General features: G+C 41.6%; 1 protein-coding gene across 3 annotated transcripts; it reads right to left on the reverse strand.

Moving 5' to 3' along the window:
- Positions 1–1,117: 1,117 nt before the first annotated feature.
- LOC120030404 (CAAX prenyl protease 2-like) lies at positions 1,118–16,952 on the reverse strand. 3 transcript variants are annotated; one of them, XR_005473648.1, is made up of 9 exons: positions 16,658–16,952; positions 15,206–15,308; positions 6,293–6,376; positions 6,139–6,217; positions 5,655–5,822; positions 5,241–5,312; positions 5,039–5,101; positions 4,425–4,817; positions 1,118–2,517 (listed from the first exon to the last, which is right to left on the reverse strand). XR_005473648.1 is itself a non-coding variant. In XM_038975796.1 (8 exons), the coding sequence occupies exons 1-8, from the start codon at positions 16,825–16,827 to the stop codon at positions 4,588–4,590; spliced, it is 969 nt and encodes a 322-aa protein (XP_038831724.1). In that variant the 5' UTR covers positions 16,828–16,952; the 3' UTR covers positions 1,118–4,587. The 3 variants fall into 3 exon arrangements, 1 of the variants encoding a protein (XP_038831724.1); XR_005473647.1 differs by having other exon boundaries at positions 4,415–4,817; XM_038975796.1 differs by having other exon boundaries at positions 1,118–4,817.
- Positions 16,953–18,752: the final 1,800 nt, after the last annotated feature.

The raw sequence follows: 18,752 nt of genomic DNA on the forward strand, positions 1-18,752 counted from the left end.
ATTAAAATTAACAGAGATCAACGTTGGAGGACACAGTGCTGATTGCATCAGAGGCATGCTTGCGCTCACACCGCCCCGTTCAGAGCCCTTTTTCTTTTTTTAGGGACCGAGTAATGTTCGCTCTCCCTCGAGACGTTTTTCCGATGCCTGATTCACAGCCCTTGAACACGGACAGCGTTAGAAAAATAGAGTTTTGCAAAGTGTATGACGACAGAAAGAAATGGGTGAGGTACAATATGATAAAGGCCACGGGGGTCTTGAGTGTGGTGCAGAAAAGAAACTATGCAGGTGGAATAACTAGAACACCACCAGAAAACATAATAAGAATCCATGCTTGATGGATCCAGACCACAGAAATAAAGACGGGGAATGGAGATAACATCTTTTTTATTATCCTCCTCCCAGGACATATTGTTAAATTCAAAATAACTGTGTGGGGATGACAAACAAAATAAATCAGCGTACCGCACACACCATCGCATGCACACACGCACTCTGGGGAGCTACTACAGTATAATGGATACTACTTTCAGCAAGCTAAAGTTTCAGCCAACGAGGTGTCCTCACATCCCCTTTCTGCAATGGCTGATTACCATCTCTGTGCGTCTACTCATCCCCCAGGATGACTATAACAAAGCGACAACAACTTTCCATTGTGTAAAAGTGTCTGCAGCACCATTGAATGGAGCCTGGCCTTTAACTAATGATTAAATCATCTGCTGGGCTGTTCTTGTGATGACACAAGTGTGGTATTAAGTCTGCCAGGAACAATATACATGTAGATTTTAGTTACACAACTAAAGTATTTGTATAAGGACTAAGAGGAAAGGTATCTATCTACCTGGTCATTAAAAGAAAATCAAGACAAATTAAATTTGATGATCAATACCATATGGACTATAGGTCTAGCTTATATGGTTGGCTAACTTTCAGCACTACACACTTTGATATGTTGTTCCTAACCAAAGGGAGAAATCTGTCATCAGAAACAGACTCAATACAATCATTACATAGAACATTCAACAACTTGCGACAGATCCAGGAATTCAAACGATTCCGTCATTGATTTCAGTGAGAAGCACAACATCGGGCACAAAAACATGACAAAACACCTAGAGACGATTTATAAAATTAGATTAGTTTATTTACGAATGGCTGAGATTCTTTTGCAGTGTGTGATTTCTATAAGATCCCATAAAAGATTGTCATCATAAAAACACTGGCCATTCAAGATTGGTAAGTCTCCGAAAAAATGGCATTGCACACACAAAATACACATGCACATATCAGTACATTCAAGTCCATGTCACCAAAATAGATTTGATTTACAAAATAAAGTCTTCAATAAAAACATCTGGATAAGAGTTGTTTTTTTACAACCAGGTCAGAGTCAGAGCAAGTATTCAACTAGTCTGAAAAATCCAAGCTTTAAAATCATTCTGTTGTGTCGTTTTACTAAAATAGCAGAGCTACATATTCAGTTACAAAAATATATATATTCCTGTCTCTACTGCTGTGTTTCCGCTCTATGCATATACTGTAAGTCACTACTTAGAGTACTGTTGATACGATTGTTTTGCTAGGACATGTGAGAGACAAATGAAGATAAATACATACAACGTGACAGTGTTTTCAGCAGGAAAGTGGAGTCAGCATTTCTGAAGCCTAGTTATGTCTACCGGATTTCAATTCAAGTCAATGACAGGAAAATAAAGTAAGAACCAGTGGTGAGAAGTAGCCTAAAGTGTGAATCCTAAGGCAGGATTCATACAATACGAGCCAGGGACAATCTTTACGAAAAATGTCTCTTTTCCAAAAGGGTACAATGTTGATGATGTGGGAGAATGATAAGCAACGGTTGAGCGCTGATGAAACATCTCTCTACATGTGCTTCTTCTGACCCTACCTAATACAAATTCAACACAGCTTCGACATTGAGAATGTGAATTTCCACAACAAAGTAAATCTATCAGCTACCTGAACCTGACAGCATGTCTCTGTAGGGGTAAACATCTCTGATTCTCCGAAACCAGTGATTGATTGAACTCCCGAAATGGTTTTCTAGGGGCTAGGCCAACGCCTCAGGCAAAAACATTCAAGGGCATCATTCTGGATGTGAGACGGAGACAGCGAGATAGTTTAGACTTTGACTCTAAAAAGAAAGGCTAGAGTCTTTGTTTAATTGATCAGAGAGAATGCTCAACAGAGAGACAGGTAGCTATCTAAGTTCTTAGGGTCAAACTCCCCTTTCCTCTCTAGGACTATATACAACTTCTCTATTGGGACGGGGCACCGTGTGATGAGAGGAAGAGGCAAGAGGAAATAACAGAATAAAAAAAAACTGATTGGTTTTTTCAAGTGACGGATGACCACCCATCAGAGAAACCTAATGAACAGATATGCGAAGGTCCCAGGTTCCTGTAATTCACATTTCTACAGCACAACACCCAGTCATGGTACTCTGGCGCTCCCTGGCGTACATGTTAGATCATTACAGCCGGTCTGGATGCATGCACCCTGCAGGTTTATTCAAGAGAATGCATATTAAAACCTTCAACTTGGGGATATATGGCCCATCTGAGATCGGCTTTAACCAACAATCTACTCAAAATACTGGCTGATCATTATTCTGATGTCAAAACCTCCAAGCACCATAGTATTTAACATTCCATCTCTAAACGACAGGAATGGGCATATATATTTTTTTATTCACATATATACAGCTATTTCAGATAATTCCCTGATTTTGGTCATTTTCCATCCACTAAGTTATTGCTGAAGAGCGTAATGTAAATACTTCATAGATTATACAGTACACATGCTGACTGACAACTCCTCGCTGCTGTGGTAGAAAGCTTCACAGATCTATCTTTCTGTCAGTGAATGTTAAGAGCCTTTTGCAGGGGCCTCTTCAAAAATATGGATCCAATTTACACAGTGAAGTCTGTTTACAAAATGATCGGTTAATTCATTTGCCTTGACATCCCATTTCAATACATTCAGTGTGATGCAATCTTCTAGTTTATAAACCACTCTACACTTCTGTTCTAGTCAACTGGAGTTGTTACATAGTATTGTGCCGGGTTCATAAAAAAGGGGGAAAAGTCCATTAGCGTTCCCCGTAAAAATCCACAAACAACCAAGCATTTCGCTACACCCGCAGTAACAACTGCTAAATATATGTGTCAAATCTGGGTTGTTTTTTTTTTTAAATAAAATAATTTTAAAAATAATAATCTAAAGCCAAATTGTCACCTAAACGCCCCGTCTATACAGTGAAATGGACGACAATGGTCACAGCCTGGTCAAATAAGTAACGCATTTTCAAAAAAACTATGCAAAGTTTCAGTTGAGATGAGTGAGTAAGTGGATAAACATTGCGATGTAACACTGTCTGAGTCTGTACATTATCTTCTTTTGGAGTATAGCTCGGTGTGTGCGAAGAATGTAAACGCGTCGTCTTGTCTGACATCCATATTGTACCATGTAGCAGCATGCGAAGTAGTGGGTAGAGAGCATTCAAAAACACATACATATGACTACACCTGAGTGTTCTAGAGGGTTTGAGTCCCTTGAGGGGGAAACGGTCTGTCATCGCACCCCAGCTTAAGGTAATTCCCCCTTTAAACACTCAAATAAAACTAACATGGATAACCCTGGGTAGAACTGTGTGTGAAGCGAATGGTAGGGGCCCCAGAGTCTTTCCTGACCAGGTTCACGTGGTCAGCGAAATACTCCTGCCCCAACAAATGAGCAATGGTATTGTTAGCTTAGTGATTATAGGCTTCTGTCTGCATGACTTGGAATGGATATTTGGAATGAGCATCAACTAGAGTGAATGATTGAATACAGGGCTGGGTAAAGACTGTACCCTTTGTGATATCGCCTAACACGAATTGTCTGGCGTCTTAAACAGCTGGATAGAAAGGCTTTGCAGCCAATTCACATATCAGCTCGAGTTAAAAGCTGAGAGAATCGTGGCTAAACTGTCATAGAAGAGGTCATGGGGGGAAAAAAACTGTCTGCACGTCCAACCCTTTACAATAGTAACAATCCAGCCCAACCCTCAACATCCCCCACCAATAAAACAAACACTACATTATAGAAACATGCAGATGTGTAAATAAATACTCTTATTCAGCATCTAGGACCTATGAAAAACACTGGCGCATTCACCACTAGAATGTATTACTACTACAGCGCCTCGCGTCATAGCCAGATAGTTCCTTGTTGAGTCTACACTACAGACAACGTAGGCCTATTGACTGACTGGCTAACTGACCGACTGAAAGCCAATGCGACCTGAACATAAGGAATGGCTATTTAAGTTACCCTGCTCCCCCCCAGCAGCATACATAGTAGAGACAACCCATAGCATTGAGTGTCCATACCTGACATACCCCTAAACCCTCACCTCTGCTCACCTTCCCACATACCACCAGAGAAATCACACTCAAGCGGGCATGACCGAAGAGCTAAAACACCCCTCGTTCTTGGACCACTTGGACCGCTCCTCCTTTTGGCTGGTGGTGGCGACCCCAGTGGATCGGTCCATCTAATACAGAGGGGTGTATGGTGGGGGTGGGATCAGGAGACGCAGAGGGAACTGGGGACGGAGGCCAGGGTGCAGACGGGGGTGGGAAGGCCATAGAAGATGGGGTCTGTGAGGGGGAAGAGGAGAAGAAGGAAAAGGAGGACCCCCAGCAAGTAGCAGGACAGGACGGTGAGGCGGTGGGGGTGCTCCAGGGCCACGCCAAGGGCAGGGAAGCCCATGTGGTTACAGAACGAGTGGCACAGCACCGGCCCCACCAGGTGACCTGACGACCAGAGGGGAAGGGAATGACAAGACTGCATATAATGCATACAGGTTGGTATTACAGTACACAGTAGTGGTGGATGGGGTGAGTTAGCCCCAAACAATGTGAAGTGCCTTAAGACATAGCATTTATGTAGAGCTTTCACTATCTGAAACAAAATGAATCATATATTAGGCGTGTGTGTTTTCAGTACACCAGAAAGAGAGAAACTGTAGGCTCACCTGTTCTGACGAATATGAAGGCAGTGTAAGCTCCAAAGACAGCGGTGTAGGAGAACTGGAATACTGCAAAGCAAACAGCACAACAAGTCATTAACTAACCCCTCCTAAACATTCTAATGGTGCATGGGAAAAGAAAGGCATAACAAACTAGCAGCACATGGAAGTGAAGGTAGAAGAACAATGAATATCGTATGGTCCTTACCTGCAGCGAGAAAGATCCCAGACAGGGTGCCCTGTCTGAAACGCAGCAGCTCGATCACGTGATGAAAGTGGGCTGGGAAGAAAACGGTTGACATTTTGCACAAGCAAAATAACCATTATATTTCAAATAGTTGGGAAGGGCACACTATCCTAGGAGAGTTCAGAACACTGCAACTCACAATTGATTGCATCCAGCAGTTTACAAAACACAGGTTAAATCATATTCCCCTTATAAAACGCTCATCTTCGCATATATACGCCGCAAATTTAAATGTAGTACATGGCACGGACGTAGACTTACATATCAGACACACACATTTTAAGAGTTGTTCTAATTAATTTGCTATTTTTTTTCAGTTGGGATCGAGGAAAGATCTAGAAGATCACCCTGTGCTGTTTTTAGGGTGGGACTCACCCACTCCGAAGAAGAGGGGGCAGGTGAAGATGGCAGTGGAAGGACTGGTGCAGGGTACCAGCATGGGCAGCATACAGGCCCTGAACACCAGCTCCTCAGTCAGAGGGGCCACCACCTGGTTCCTCAGCCAGCGCATGTCACTGAGGCACAGAGCCCAGAACCACGGGTCTGTGGAAGGGAGAGAAAGCTTTAGAGAGATGAGGTATACGATATTGTGCGTGTGAGAGAGATACTGTACACGTCTAGGAAAAAATGGATGCACTTAGGGCTGAATCCTACTTTGAGATCGGCACACTTAACTTATAAATCATGCATTGGTGTCCGTGGGAGGTTTGAACAAAACTCAAGTTAAGCGTGCAAATCGTAGGTTAGTATTTAGGCCATAATCTAAATTTGACATATAGCAGAAATGAATAGTCTCCACTCCAGGATAACACAGTAATAGACATATTGGGTGAATAATAATCTCCAGACAGTCTCTCACCAAAAGTCACCCGTATCCCATCCATGAAGCCCCAGGGGCAGTCCATAGCCAGCTGGATCAGGGGGCCAACGAACAGCACCTACCAGGGCAAAGGTCAGAGGTCAACTAACGGTCAGACCATAGGCAGAGGTCGATCAAAGCGAGATTCTATTACCATGGTGAGCAGCAGAGGCAGTATGATGGCTGGGATGAGGCCCTCAAAGCGAATGCCCATCAGAGCCAGCAACGATGGACCAGACTGTGGAAGAACAAAAGGAGACATACTGATGGAATTCATGGAAATGTTTTCATGTGTATTAGGGATGTGAACGTTTAAACGTTAAAAAACGTTAAACAAAATTGGGATTCTTAACATTAAGAAAAATCGCTAACCCGAAAAACAGCTTGGATGTTTTTCTTGCCCCGGAAAATTAAAAGCACAGTGCAGTAATCCCAAAACCTTATATTCTGTGTTATAGCCTAACTAGACGCTAGGCTATAAAGGCCTGGGGAAAGTTGTGTAATTTAAAGGTAGAAAGTAAACAACCTAGTGGGTCAATTTCCGCAACAACTAAGAGCGTTGAAGCGCGAGGCTCAACTTCTCCTCTGTTTTGAAGCCCTGGCTACCATGCTGTGAACAGCGTGAAGCGAACCCGTGCACATGAGAGCAAACACTGTGTGTGTGTGTGTGTCTGTGTGACAGCATAGTGTTGCATCACACTCATCTCAGTATCCTAGGCCCTGCTTTACTGAAGTTGAGAAACTACAAGCAAAAGAAATTGCAAGATACAGCTTTTGATTCCTGATAGGCATAGCGCATGGTTTTGACTCCGTCTGCCTGGTGGCCGACCTGCCTATACTGTGCCCCTCTCTCTCCGTCCCTCGCTCACTGTGAAAGATGCGAGTGTTTGTGTTCTCGGAAGTACGGCAACTCAAATCAGTTGCCTCGGTTTCAAAAATACTGAATACTGAATTCCTAGTGGAATCTAATATTGACACAAAGAAATGGGAGTCGATGTGCAAGGAGTCGAGGAATCAATTTTTTGAGTTGACACTCCACCACTACATCATAAAAAGTTTAAGATTCCAGTGCATCGGTTAGTGGGAGCCCAAACCAATCCAAATAAGGCATGCATCCGTAAGAAAAATTATTCAAACCTTACGAATCGGCGGTTTTTAGTTTTTATTCTAAAAAATGACTTGAATCTGTAGTGACGGAATTGATGAGTCCTCTCCTTCAGCCTAACATTTATGCATGTAACTGCATATGACAATGATCTACAATTCGGATAACAACTGTGCCCACAGTGCGGGAGACGCAGCTGCTCACTCCAACGAGAAGGCGGCCTACCCTATCCCTGTTCTAATTAGAGGTCGACCGACTAGGATTTTTCAACGCCGATACCGATTATTGGAGGACCAAAAAAAGCCGAAACCGATTAAATCGACCGATTTTTATATTTATATATATTTGTAATAATGACAATTACAACAATACTGAATGAACACTTGTTTTAACTTAATATAATACATCAATAAAATCAATTTAGTCTAAAATAATATTTAAACATGTTTCATTATGCAAAAACAAAGTGTTGGAGAAGAAAGTAAAAGTGCAATATTTGCCATGTAAAAAAAGCTAACGTTTAAGTTCCTTGCTCAGAACATGAGAACATATGAAAGCTGGTGGTTCCTTTTAACAGGAGTCTTCAATATTCCCAGGTAAGAAGTTTTAGGTTGTAGTTATTGTAGGAATTATAGGACTATTTCTCTCTATACCATTTGTATTTCATATACCTTTTACTATTGGATGTTCTTATAGGCACTATAGTATTGCCAGCCTAATCTCGGGAGTTGATAGGCTTGAAGTCATAAACAGCGCAATGCTTGAAGCACAGTGAAGAGCTGCTGGCAAATGCAGGAAAGTGCTGTTTGAATGAATGTGTACGAGCCTGCTGCTGCCTACCACCGCTCAGTCAGACTGCTCTATCAAATCATAGACTTAATTATAATATAATAACGCACAGAAATACGAGCCTTAGGTCCTTAATATGGTCAAATCCGGAAACTATCATTTCGAAAACAAAACGTTTATTCTTTCAGTGAAATACGGAACCGTTCCGTATTTTATTTAACGGGTGGCATCCCCAAGTCTAAATATTGCTGTTACATTGCACAACCTTCAATGCTATGTCATAATTATGTACAATTCTGGCAAATTAATTACGGTCTTTGTTAGGAAGAAATGGTCTTCACACAGTTCGCAACGAGCCAGGCGGCCCAAACTGCTGCATATACCCTGACTCTGCTTGCACGGAATGTAAGAGAAGTGACACAAATTCCCTAGTTAAAAGAAATTCATGTTAGCAGGCAATATTAACTAAATATGCAGGTTTAAAAATATATAGTTGTGTATAGATTTTAAATCGGGCATAATCGGTGTCCAAAAATGCAGATTACCGATTGTTATGAAAACGGCCATTCCGATTAATCGGTCAGCCTCTAGTTCTAATATTTGTAAATTGATGGACAACCAATGTAATTTGCTGGGCCATTGTTACCAAATGCGCTGTAGAAAACGGTATTTTCTACATTGTAGGATAATAGTGAAGACATCAAAACTACGAACACATATGGAATCACGTAGTAACCAAAAAAAGTGTTAAATCAAATACATTTCAAATTTGAGATTCTTCAAAGTAGCCGCCCTTTGCCTTGATAACAGCTTTGCACACTCTTGGTATTCTCTCAACCAGCTTCATGAGGTAGTCACCTGGAATGCATTTCAATTAACAGGTGTGCCTTGTTAAGTTAATTTGCAAAGAGAAACGACAGTCCATCATTACTTTAAGACATGAAGGTCAGTCAAAACGGAACATTTCCAGAACTTTGAACGTTTCTTCAAGTGCAGTCGCAAAAACCATCAAGCGCCAGAATGAAACTGGCTCTCATGAGGACCGCCACAGGAAATGACGACCCAGAGTTAACTCTGCAGCAGAGGATAAGTTCATTAGAGTTACCAGCCTCAGATTGCAGCCCAAATAAATGCTTCACAGAGTTCAAGTAAGACACATCAACTGTTCAGAGGAGACTGTGAATCAGGCCTTCGTGGTCAAATTGCTGGAAATAAAACACTACTAAAAGGACACCAATAAGAAGAGACTTGCTTGGGCCAAGAAACACGAGCAATGGACATTAGACCGGTGGAAATCTGTCCTTTGATCTGATGAGTCCAAATTTGAGATTTTTGGTTCCAACCACAGTGTCTTTGTGAGACGCAGAGTAGGTGAACGGATGATTTCTGCATGTGTGGTTCCCACCGTGAAGCAGGTAGTGTGATGGTGCTTTGCTGGTGACACTGTCTGATATATTTAGAATTCAAGGCACACTTAACCAGCATGGCTACCACAGCATTCTGCAGCGATACGTCATCCCATCTGGTTTGCGCTTAGTGGGACTATCATTTGTTTTTCAACAAGACAATGACCCAAAACACCTCCAGGCTGTGTAAGGGCTATTTGACCTGGCCTCCACATTCACCCGACCTCATCCCAATTGAGATGGTTTGGGATGAGTTGGGCCGCAGAGCAAAGGAAAAGCAGCCAACAAGTGCTCAGCATATGTGGGGACTCCTTCAAGACTGTTGGAAAAGCATTCCTCATGAAGCTGGTTGAGAGAATACACAAAAGTGTGCAAAGCAGTCATCAAGGCAAACGGTGGCTACTTTGAAAAATCTAAAATATATTTTGATTTGTTTTACACTTTTGGGGTTACGACATGTGTTATTTCATATTTTTGATGTCTCCACTATTATTCTGCAATGTAGAAAATGAGTAGGTGTGTCCAAACTTTGACTGGTACTGTATCTACAGAAATAAGACAGAGCCTGCTTCTGTTGCCTGTTTGAGCGTTTGTTTAATAGACTACTGATTCCGTGAGTGTAACGGATGTGAAATGGCTAGCTAGTTAGCGGTGGTCCGCGCTAATAGCGTTTCAATCGGTTACGTCACTCGCTTTGAGACCCTGAAGTAGTGGTTCCCCTTGCTCTGCAAGGGCCGCGGCTTTTGTGGAGCGATGGGTAACGACGCTTCGTGGGTGACTGTTGTTGATGTGTGCAGAAGGTCCCTGGTTCGCGCCCATGTCGGGGCGAGGGAACGGTCTAAAGTTATACTGTTAGATGAGCATCATGCCTAACGACATGTCAAGTAAACAAATGTGGCTATTTTTAATCTTTGCTTTGCTGTTATATAGGCTTTACACTTTTTTTTCGTTAGAACAGCTTCTGTTATTATTTATAATGTATTTAATGTTTACACTGTTTTGTCAGAAATGTATTATAATAATGCTCCTTTTTCTTGATCTCCTGCTTATGAATATTATAATAATAATAATAATAAGTAATATCATTATCATTAGTAGGCTTAGTATAGCAGCCTTGTATCACCACAATCGAGCTGTAGGCCTTATAAGCACATCGTGTTTAGTCTTAATGTAGGTCGGGTAATGTAATTATGTGGACGGGCACAAAACACCATTTAAGTCACGTCCGAATCTGCCATGTCAGTTACATGGTAGGACAGTAACAATTCTAGCCAGAATAATACTGTTTTTTTGCCGAACTCCTCTGGTAATCATAATCCGGTGCGAATCGACATCCCTGTGTTTTGAGAGAAAGGTCTGAGTTTGACAGGTGTTGCTTGCGGTTTGCGCAAGAAAACAATAACTGATTAGATCAACTGATCTAAGCGCTGCGCATAAACTATATATGAATGGCCTACAGTACATGTTGCCTATCAACTTTCACAGAATGCTTCTGTTTATATGTTTTGTGCGTATGAATTTAATATTGCTCAACTGCATCAGTAAAAAAATATTGAGCCTATTTAATACAACCCTTGCTGTTCATAGATCGCAAAAGCAGCAGCATACAACTGACCTAACTTACCATTTCCAAACGGTTAACTTTCTCATCCAAATGCATCTCAAGTGCAATTGCACTGTTTAGCTCACATCTGAAGGCTGGGGGGCATTTAGGACATCTACTGCGGATCGCTAAAATATCACACTGATTATGATCACACTTCCTCAATTCAAATATTATAGCGACACTATAGGAAAGATGGTCTGGTATGGTTTAGAAACTTGGGAACCAAGCTAGTTAACAGTGTGGCCCTACCAGCTGAACATGTTGAAATACTATATCTTCATGCAATAAAAACCTCTAGGCTTCCGTCACAACTGTCCATTTATTGGAGAAAAAAAATGTATTACAGTAAAAACTAATCCTGTCTGAATCGTCCTCGAATAACGGACATTCTGGAGTAATAATTACATAGCCAACGTCCTCTAGTAATACTAGTCCCGTGCGAATAGGGCTTTGGTCACGTGCATACGTGTCACGTAAAGAGAGCAAGGATTGAGGGATTAAGGAATGTTTTTCCTAAACAAATTAGGGATTTCCGTAACAACTTTCTAGTCACATGGCTGTAATTATGTTGCCGCTTCTGCAACACGGACAGCGCGATAAACACGTTGATGTTCTGTGGTGTTCGCTGCAGCTGGGAGGAGAGAGAGACAACGGGTGCTAGTCACAGTCACTTTTTTTTTTTTTTTTTTTAACACAGCGCAGCAAGTCTGAGCCTAGCCGGGCACAATCAAATCAATTGCAGGTTGGACACCCTCTAGTTATTTGTGTTTAATTATTTAATCAAACAGGGTGCCTAAAGCATCAAACAAACTCCGTGAATATAGTTGATTTGATTAAAACAAATAGGATGTGCCAATTTGGAAAAATACACTTCTTTTGTGTGTGTGTGTGGGGGGGGGGTCATTACAACCAATGACACACACATAATGTGTGTAAGTTTACATACACCTTATCCAAATACATTTAAACTCAGTTTCACAATTCCTGACATGTAATCATAGTAAAAATGCCCTGTCTTAAGTCAGTTAGGATCACCACTTTATTTTAAGAATGTGAAATGTCAGAATAATAGTAGAGAGAATGATTTATGTATTTCATCACATTCCCTGTGGGTCAGAAGTTTACATTCACTCAATTAGTATTTGGTAGCATTGCGTTTAACTTGGGTCAAACGTTTCGGGTAGCCTTCCACAAGCTTCCCACAATAAGTTGGGTGAATTTTGGCACATTCCTCCTGACAGAGCTGGTGTAACTGAGCCAGGTTTGTAGGCCTCCTTGCTCACACACGCTTTTTCAGTTCTGCCCACAAATGTTCTATAGGATTGAGGTCAGGGCTTTGTGATGGCCACTCCAATACCTTGACTTTGTTGTCCTTAAGCCATTTTGCCACAACTTTGGAAGTATGCTTGGGATCACTGTCCATTTGGAAGACCCATTTGCGACCAAGCTTTAACTTCCCGACTGATGTCTTGAGATGTTGCTTCAATATATGTACCTAATTTTCCATCATCATGATGCCATCTATTTTGTGAAGTGCACCAGTCCCTCGTGCAGCAAAGCACCCCCACAACATGATGCTGCCACCCCCGTGCTTCACAGTTGGGATGGTGTTCTTCGGCTTGCAAGCATCCCCCTTTTTCCTCCAAACATAACGATGGTCATTATGGCCAAACATTTTTGTTTCATCAGAACCAAAGGACATTTCTCCAAAAAGTACAATCTTTGTCCCCATGTGCAGTTGCAAACCGTAGTCTGGCTTTTTTATGGCGGTTTTGGAGGAGCGGCTTCTTCCTTGCCGAGTGGCCTTTTAAGGTTATGTCGATATAGGACTCGTTTTACTGTGGATAGATACTTTTGTACCTGTTTCCTCCAGCATCTTCACAAGGTCTTTTGCTGTTGTTCTGGGATTGATTTGCACTTTTCGCACCAAATTAAGGTCATCTCTAGAAGACAGAACCTTCAGGCGTTTGGAAACTGCACCCAAACATGAACCAGACTTGTGGAGGTCTACAATTTATTTTCTGAGGTCTTGGCTGACTTATTTTGATTTTCCCATGATGTCAAGCAAAGAGACACTGAGTTTGAAGGTAGGCCTTGAAATACATCCACAGGTACACCTCCAATTGACTCAAATGAAGTCAACTAGCCTATCAGAAGCTTCTAAAGCCATGACATCATTTTCTGGAATTTTCCAAGCTGTTTAAAGGCACAGTCAACTTAGTGTATGTAAACTTCTGACCAACTGGAATTGTGATACAGATTGTTTCACTTATAATTCACTGTATGTAAACAATTGTTGGAAAAATGACTTGTGTCATGCACAAAGTAGATGTCTTAACCGACTTTCCAAAAATGTGTTTTTAACAAACAATAGTTTTGGCGTGGTTGAAAAACGAGTTTTAAATGACTCCAACCTAAGTGTATATAAACTTCCGACTTCAACTGTACATACATACATACACACACAAAGCCATCGATCACGTGACACCACTTATTCCTATGTAAAGTCTCATTAGCGCACTGAAGCCAAATTAAGTCAGTTACGATGGCGACTCATGGAGACATAACATGTGCAGTTTGAGCTACTCCAGGGCCTTTTCTCATTTGGGAAAAAGTCCGTCCTCCCTCCTCCGTGACCCGTAAACCGATAAGTGGTAAGTGTCAATACATTAGTAGGCAAATGGAAGACGGTCCTCCCCTCATGATAGTCTCCTTTTGGCAAGGAAGCACAAGTGTTTCCAACCAGAATCCTTTGCAGAAGAGTTTTGAAATCTGCCACACCCCCATTGAATCAGCTATTGTTTTCTCTAACATTTAATAATTATATTTTACTTATCTTTCTATAAAATGTATTTCACAACTAGCAATTTAATTTTTTATCACTTTATACATATTTTGGGATTCCACCCTGTAAACGTAATTTGACTGATGACACGCGATTGGAGAAGGGGAGTCTCATTTCTAACAAATGCATTTTCGGCCCCTTTCCCTCTCCTCAAAGCATCTCCTCGATTACCTTTGACCTTTTTCAAAAGGTGGCCAGAGAGGAAGCAGGAGTTGAGCAAACCAATTGAGAAAAGACCCAGGAAGTGATGGGGCTGGCTACCTCAGTGCTGCCTCCTCTCATTGTGTAACTAAAGTTGAAGGCTGACCCGGGGTACTGCAGGCTGCCATTAGATTCCAAGAACACAGGATGAGATGTTACTATCCTTTGTGCAAGCACTTCCAAGAGTTCATGAACAGTAAGACTGGTGAAATTTGGGGAGCGCATCGTCAGTAGTGTACCTTTGGTTCCTAGGGTGTTTCGGCCTTTCACACTATACACCCTCCCCAAAGGCGGCCAGCGACAGGGTGATCAATCCTACGCTTGCGTCCCATTCCCAATTAGTCATAGGAGTTGCCTTGTTGATAGCCAACATCCCATGGGACTATGCATGGCAGGGGCGTCTTCCTCCCTGAGTCAAGCATTGTTGACCGCATACCTCCTGGCCCTCTCACTTCGGGGCCCAGCTGGGGTCTTTCCTCTTCATCCAGAGCCATTGACTGCTGAGAGGCCAGAGAGGAAGCAGGAGTTGAGCAAACCAATTGAGAAAAGACCCAGGAAGTGATGGGGCTGGCTACCTCAGTGCTGCCTCCTCTCATTGTGTAACTAAAGTTGAAGGCTGACCCGGGGTACTGCAGGCTGCCATTAGCAACTAACTTATCCTTAGAATTCTTCTGCGTGCGATTTTTTTAATAAAATCAGTTCAAGGACATACAACAGGTGTATTAGAAGCAATTATTGGTACTATCATTGTCCCCCTCCCCAAAAAAAAAGAATTACACGAAGATTGCAATTTTTCCGTTCACTATAATGGGGGATCCTGTTTTCTGCAAACAATGCCTGCATTAATGCGGTCAGCCCTGAACTTCCGTGGCTTCAATGAGAAGGGTCGCTCTCCCCTGATTAAAACAGATCAAAGATTTTAACCAAATTCGTAGTCAATGCACTTTGCCTTTGTAGGGCAGTATAGCAGTCAGCCTATAGCTGGGTTCCGTAAGGCGGCGCACAATTGGCCAGGCGTTGCCCGGGGAAGGCTGTCATTCTAAATAAGAATTTGCTCTTAACTGACTTGCCTAGTTAAATAAAGGTTGCTGAGACAGTGCTGTGTAGAGACTCACCATCACACCAGTGTACATTTTCCATGCCCACACGAAGACAGGCGACATGGCAGATACGATCAGGACACTGGTGAATCGCCTCTTGATAACGGCCGGGTGGTCTCTGGGGGGCAAGCACGGACACACAAGCAGACACGTGTCAAAATTACATTTTGTAAACAAACAAACCCCTCAAGAAGCTAGTATAAGAATACTGTAGTTCAGCAGGAAACAAAATAAATAAACCCAGATGCGTTTGATTGCTTGCTAATTTACCAGCAAATAATGGAATAAGCGAAGGCTTTGATTTCTGGTCAAACAGACGAAAAGGGGTTCTTAGATAACATCTACCAGAAAAAGTATTCAGGTAGGCCTTTTAAAAACACAAAAACAGAATAAATGTTGAAGTTAAGACCCCTGACAACTAATATCAACATTTATTTAATGTTGCTGAAATGATTTGCCTTCTGTAAGTTTAAGAAATATTGCTGAGTGTCTTGTCATTCTGTTACAAAAAAAACATCTTTAAAATATTTCTTAATTTCTCTCACTCATGAGATAGTCAGAAGAAAATACTAGTTGGTAGGTATATCAACTTTGTTTATGATTTATTAAGTGATTAAAATGTGTCATTCTGTTACAAAATCCGTAACTGAATAAATCTTTAACAGAATGATTTCAATTAATTGGCTAAAATGGGAAATGATAGTCACAAACCAGTTGGGTCACCTGCTACTGTCCTCCCTTCCACGGGTGTTAATCAACTTCACTTACTGTAGTATATAACCAAAATTATTATAGCTGACACCCCATTCTTTCTGCTGACATATTTTAATCTTAATTCAGAGTAGATATTTAACAGAGTTTTTTTGAAAATGTGGGTCACAAACTGAGGAGATTCTGTCATTCTGTTACAAAACTTTACATCTGCACTGTTCTTAAGTAAAATGTTTTTGTAAACTGTTCAGGGGAAATTGTTAAAAGCAATCCTTGTGCATAGAGTTGTAATGGTTTCTTTAAACTTTGGAATCAATTATTTTTGTTTGGCATACATTTCAAGGTGAAAAATCGGAGTTCGGCCATCGCTCATCCATATATTTTTATGTACATATTCTTACTCATTCCTTTACACTTGTGTGTATAAGGTAGCTGTTGTGAAATTGTTAGATTACTTGTTAGATATTACTGCATGTTCGGAACTAGAAGCACAAGCATTTCGCTACACTCGCATTAACATCTGCTAACCATGTGTATGTGACAAATAAAATTTGATTTGAGTCTCAGCGTCATTCTGTTACGATGGAATTGCCCCCAGACTGCTGCACGAAAGCCATGCTAGCTATTTAGTTCCCCAATTTAGCTAGCTACCACCTAACAGGCGCCGACAGGCTAGCTAACTACAGCTCCCACATTCCTCTACAGCATTTTCTACGAATCAAGAAAGTAAAGAAATTGAATAAACACGAGGCTTACCTGGGTAAGTCACTCCTCCATACGTATAAACTCCCGACGTAGGAGCAGGCAAGCAGCAAACAGGACAGTACAGACACCCAGCATATTCCGTCTGGAGGAACAAACTCGCCATTGCCGCGCCACACTTGGTTTGACATAAGATTTGGCGTTAAATCGTCATCCTCTACCATGGCGAGGGGACAGAGTCAATGGTTGTGTTTAAACGAAGAGCTTATGTCGTGGTGTAGTAATTCGTGAAAAGATTCATAAAAGCAAGATAAGAAAAATGTCAGTTCTCGATCACATATCCTGGCGGTATAATATAACGTCATCACGTTGCGTCGGATGCACACCTTCCCATGATCAATGCACTGAGGATCAATCATAGGGTGCGTTCGTAAATTCACTTTGGAGTGCCAGTAGGGCTCAGAGTGCGCTCTGGGCGTTCGTAAATTCAGAGCGTTGTCAGATTGTCAGTTCGTAAATTCAGAGCGCACACTGGACGCTCTGGCCGAGGAGTAGGGTTGATCCGAGGGTTCTGATCTCACAACGGTAATCAAGCACCCAAGCTAACTCCAGACATATATGAGAGAACACCTCCCTCACTCTGACCATTTTACTCGCCCTGGCAGAGCTGGTTAGGCAGTTTTCATATTATCCAGAGCGTTGGTGACTGTAACTGTTCTGCTGGGAACACTTTAATTACGCTTTTTTTTGCCGACGTTTACTGACACCGGCCATATTCAACCGGTGTTGAGCGTTCATAAATTCATCAGTTATTCTGCGCTCTGGCACACAGACGAGTGCTCTGAAATCGGAGTAGATAGCCAGAGTGAATTTATGAACGCACAATAGAGTCCCACAGAGGAGAGCTGTGCTCGAATACCCATACTAACAAACGGTGTACTACGTACTTAATGAGTATATACTATTTGTCAATTTTGGTATACTGTAAACGAACGGTATCCTTTCAATTGAGCGTACTAGCTTCGCCTGTCTACCGGAAGTTGATGCTGTTGCTATGCAACCTCTTGTTAGCGTAACAAATTACTAGCAAGACATTTTATGACTGGGTGTGTTAGAAAATTCAATCTGGAGTGCCAGAGTGCGCTCTGGTCGTTTGTAAATTCAGAGCAGAGCGCACACTGGATGCTCTGGCCGAGGAGTAGGGTTGACCCTAGCGTGCACCCAAGCTAAGAAGAGATTGCTCTGAAATCGGAGTAGATAGACAAAGTGAATTTACGAAAGCACCCGAGTGTCCTTTGAGAACGCACAATGACTACACCACTTCGAAGAATGACGGGAATAATCAAGTCAATAAACGTTGGGTAGTTAATTAGATAGCATATAGTTAATATACTGGCAAGTTTGATGTATTAGTAGTCAACTAACGTTAGGTAGCTAGCTAACATACCGGTACATACTGCTGTAATGATATGCTAGGTGGTTTGCAAGGATAGCATAGCTAACAAATTGTCAGCCAACATAATGTGTAAGGTAACTTATTTGAAAAGTCATTACTTTATTACATTGCTCAACATTTTCTTAACATTTGTCATAATTAATTACAACAATGAATTCCGCTCTCGTTGGACTTCGGCTGCATATTTTCCGCCATTTTCTTCAAATCTGAAAACGATGTGAAGCCACGCCTTTTCTGAAGAATTGTATTATGGGCCCTAAAAGCACGGAAATAGTGTCCACTGCTTGTATACTTTGTATTTTGGAAAATGTAGTATGACATCCGGGAACTTTTGGCATACTAACTATATCCATTCTATGACCAATAAGCATACTATGTACTCAATTTACGTCAGACATAGTACGGTTAGTGCAGTTAGTATGAATATTCGAACACAACTGAGGTGTGATAATACCCATAAAACCTAGCGGTCAAACAGGGAAATGGTTCCAATTGTTTTCCACCATTAATTTTCCCGACAGGGTATTTTAGAAACACTTAAAATAAGGGCTGTGTCGAGTGTAGGCTTCCCCTAATGTGATGTTTTGATAACCATGTAAATCTCTCTCGGACAAGGTGACTTTTATCAATATATTTGGCTCTATTTACTCTCAGATTCAAAAATGCTAATTAGCATCAAAGTAGACATCACGC

The sequence above is a fragment of the Salvelinus namaycush genome, chromosome 36, assembly GCF_016432855.1.
Source record: "Salvelinus namaycush isolate Seneca chromosome 36, SaNama_1.0, whole genome shotgun sequence".
Taxonomy (NCBI): domain Eukaryota; kingdom Metazoa; phylum Chordata; class Actinopteri; order Salmoniformes; family Salmonidae; genus Salvelinus; species Salvelinus namaycush.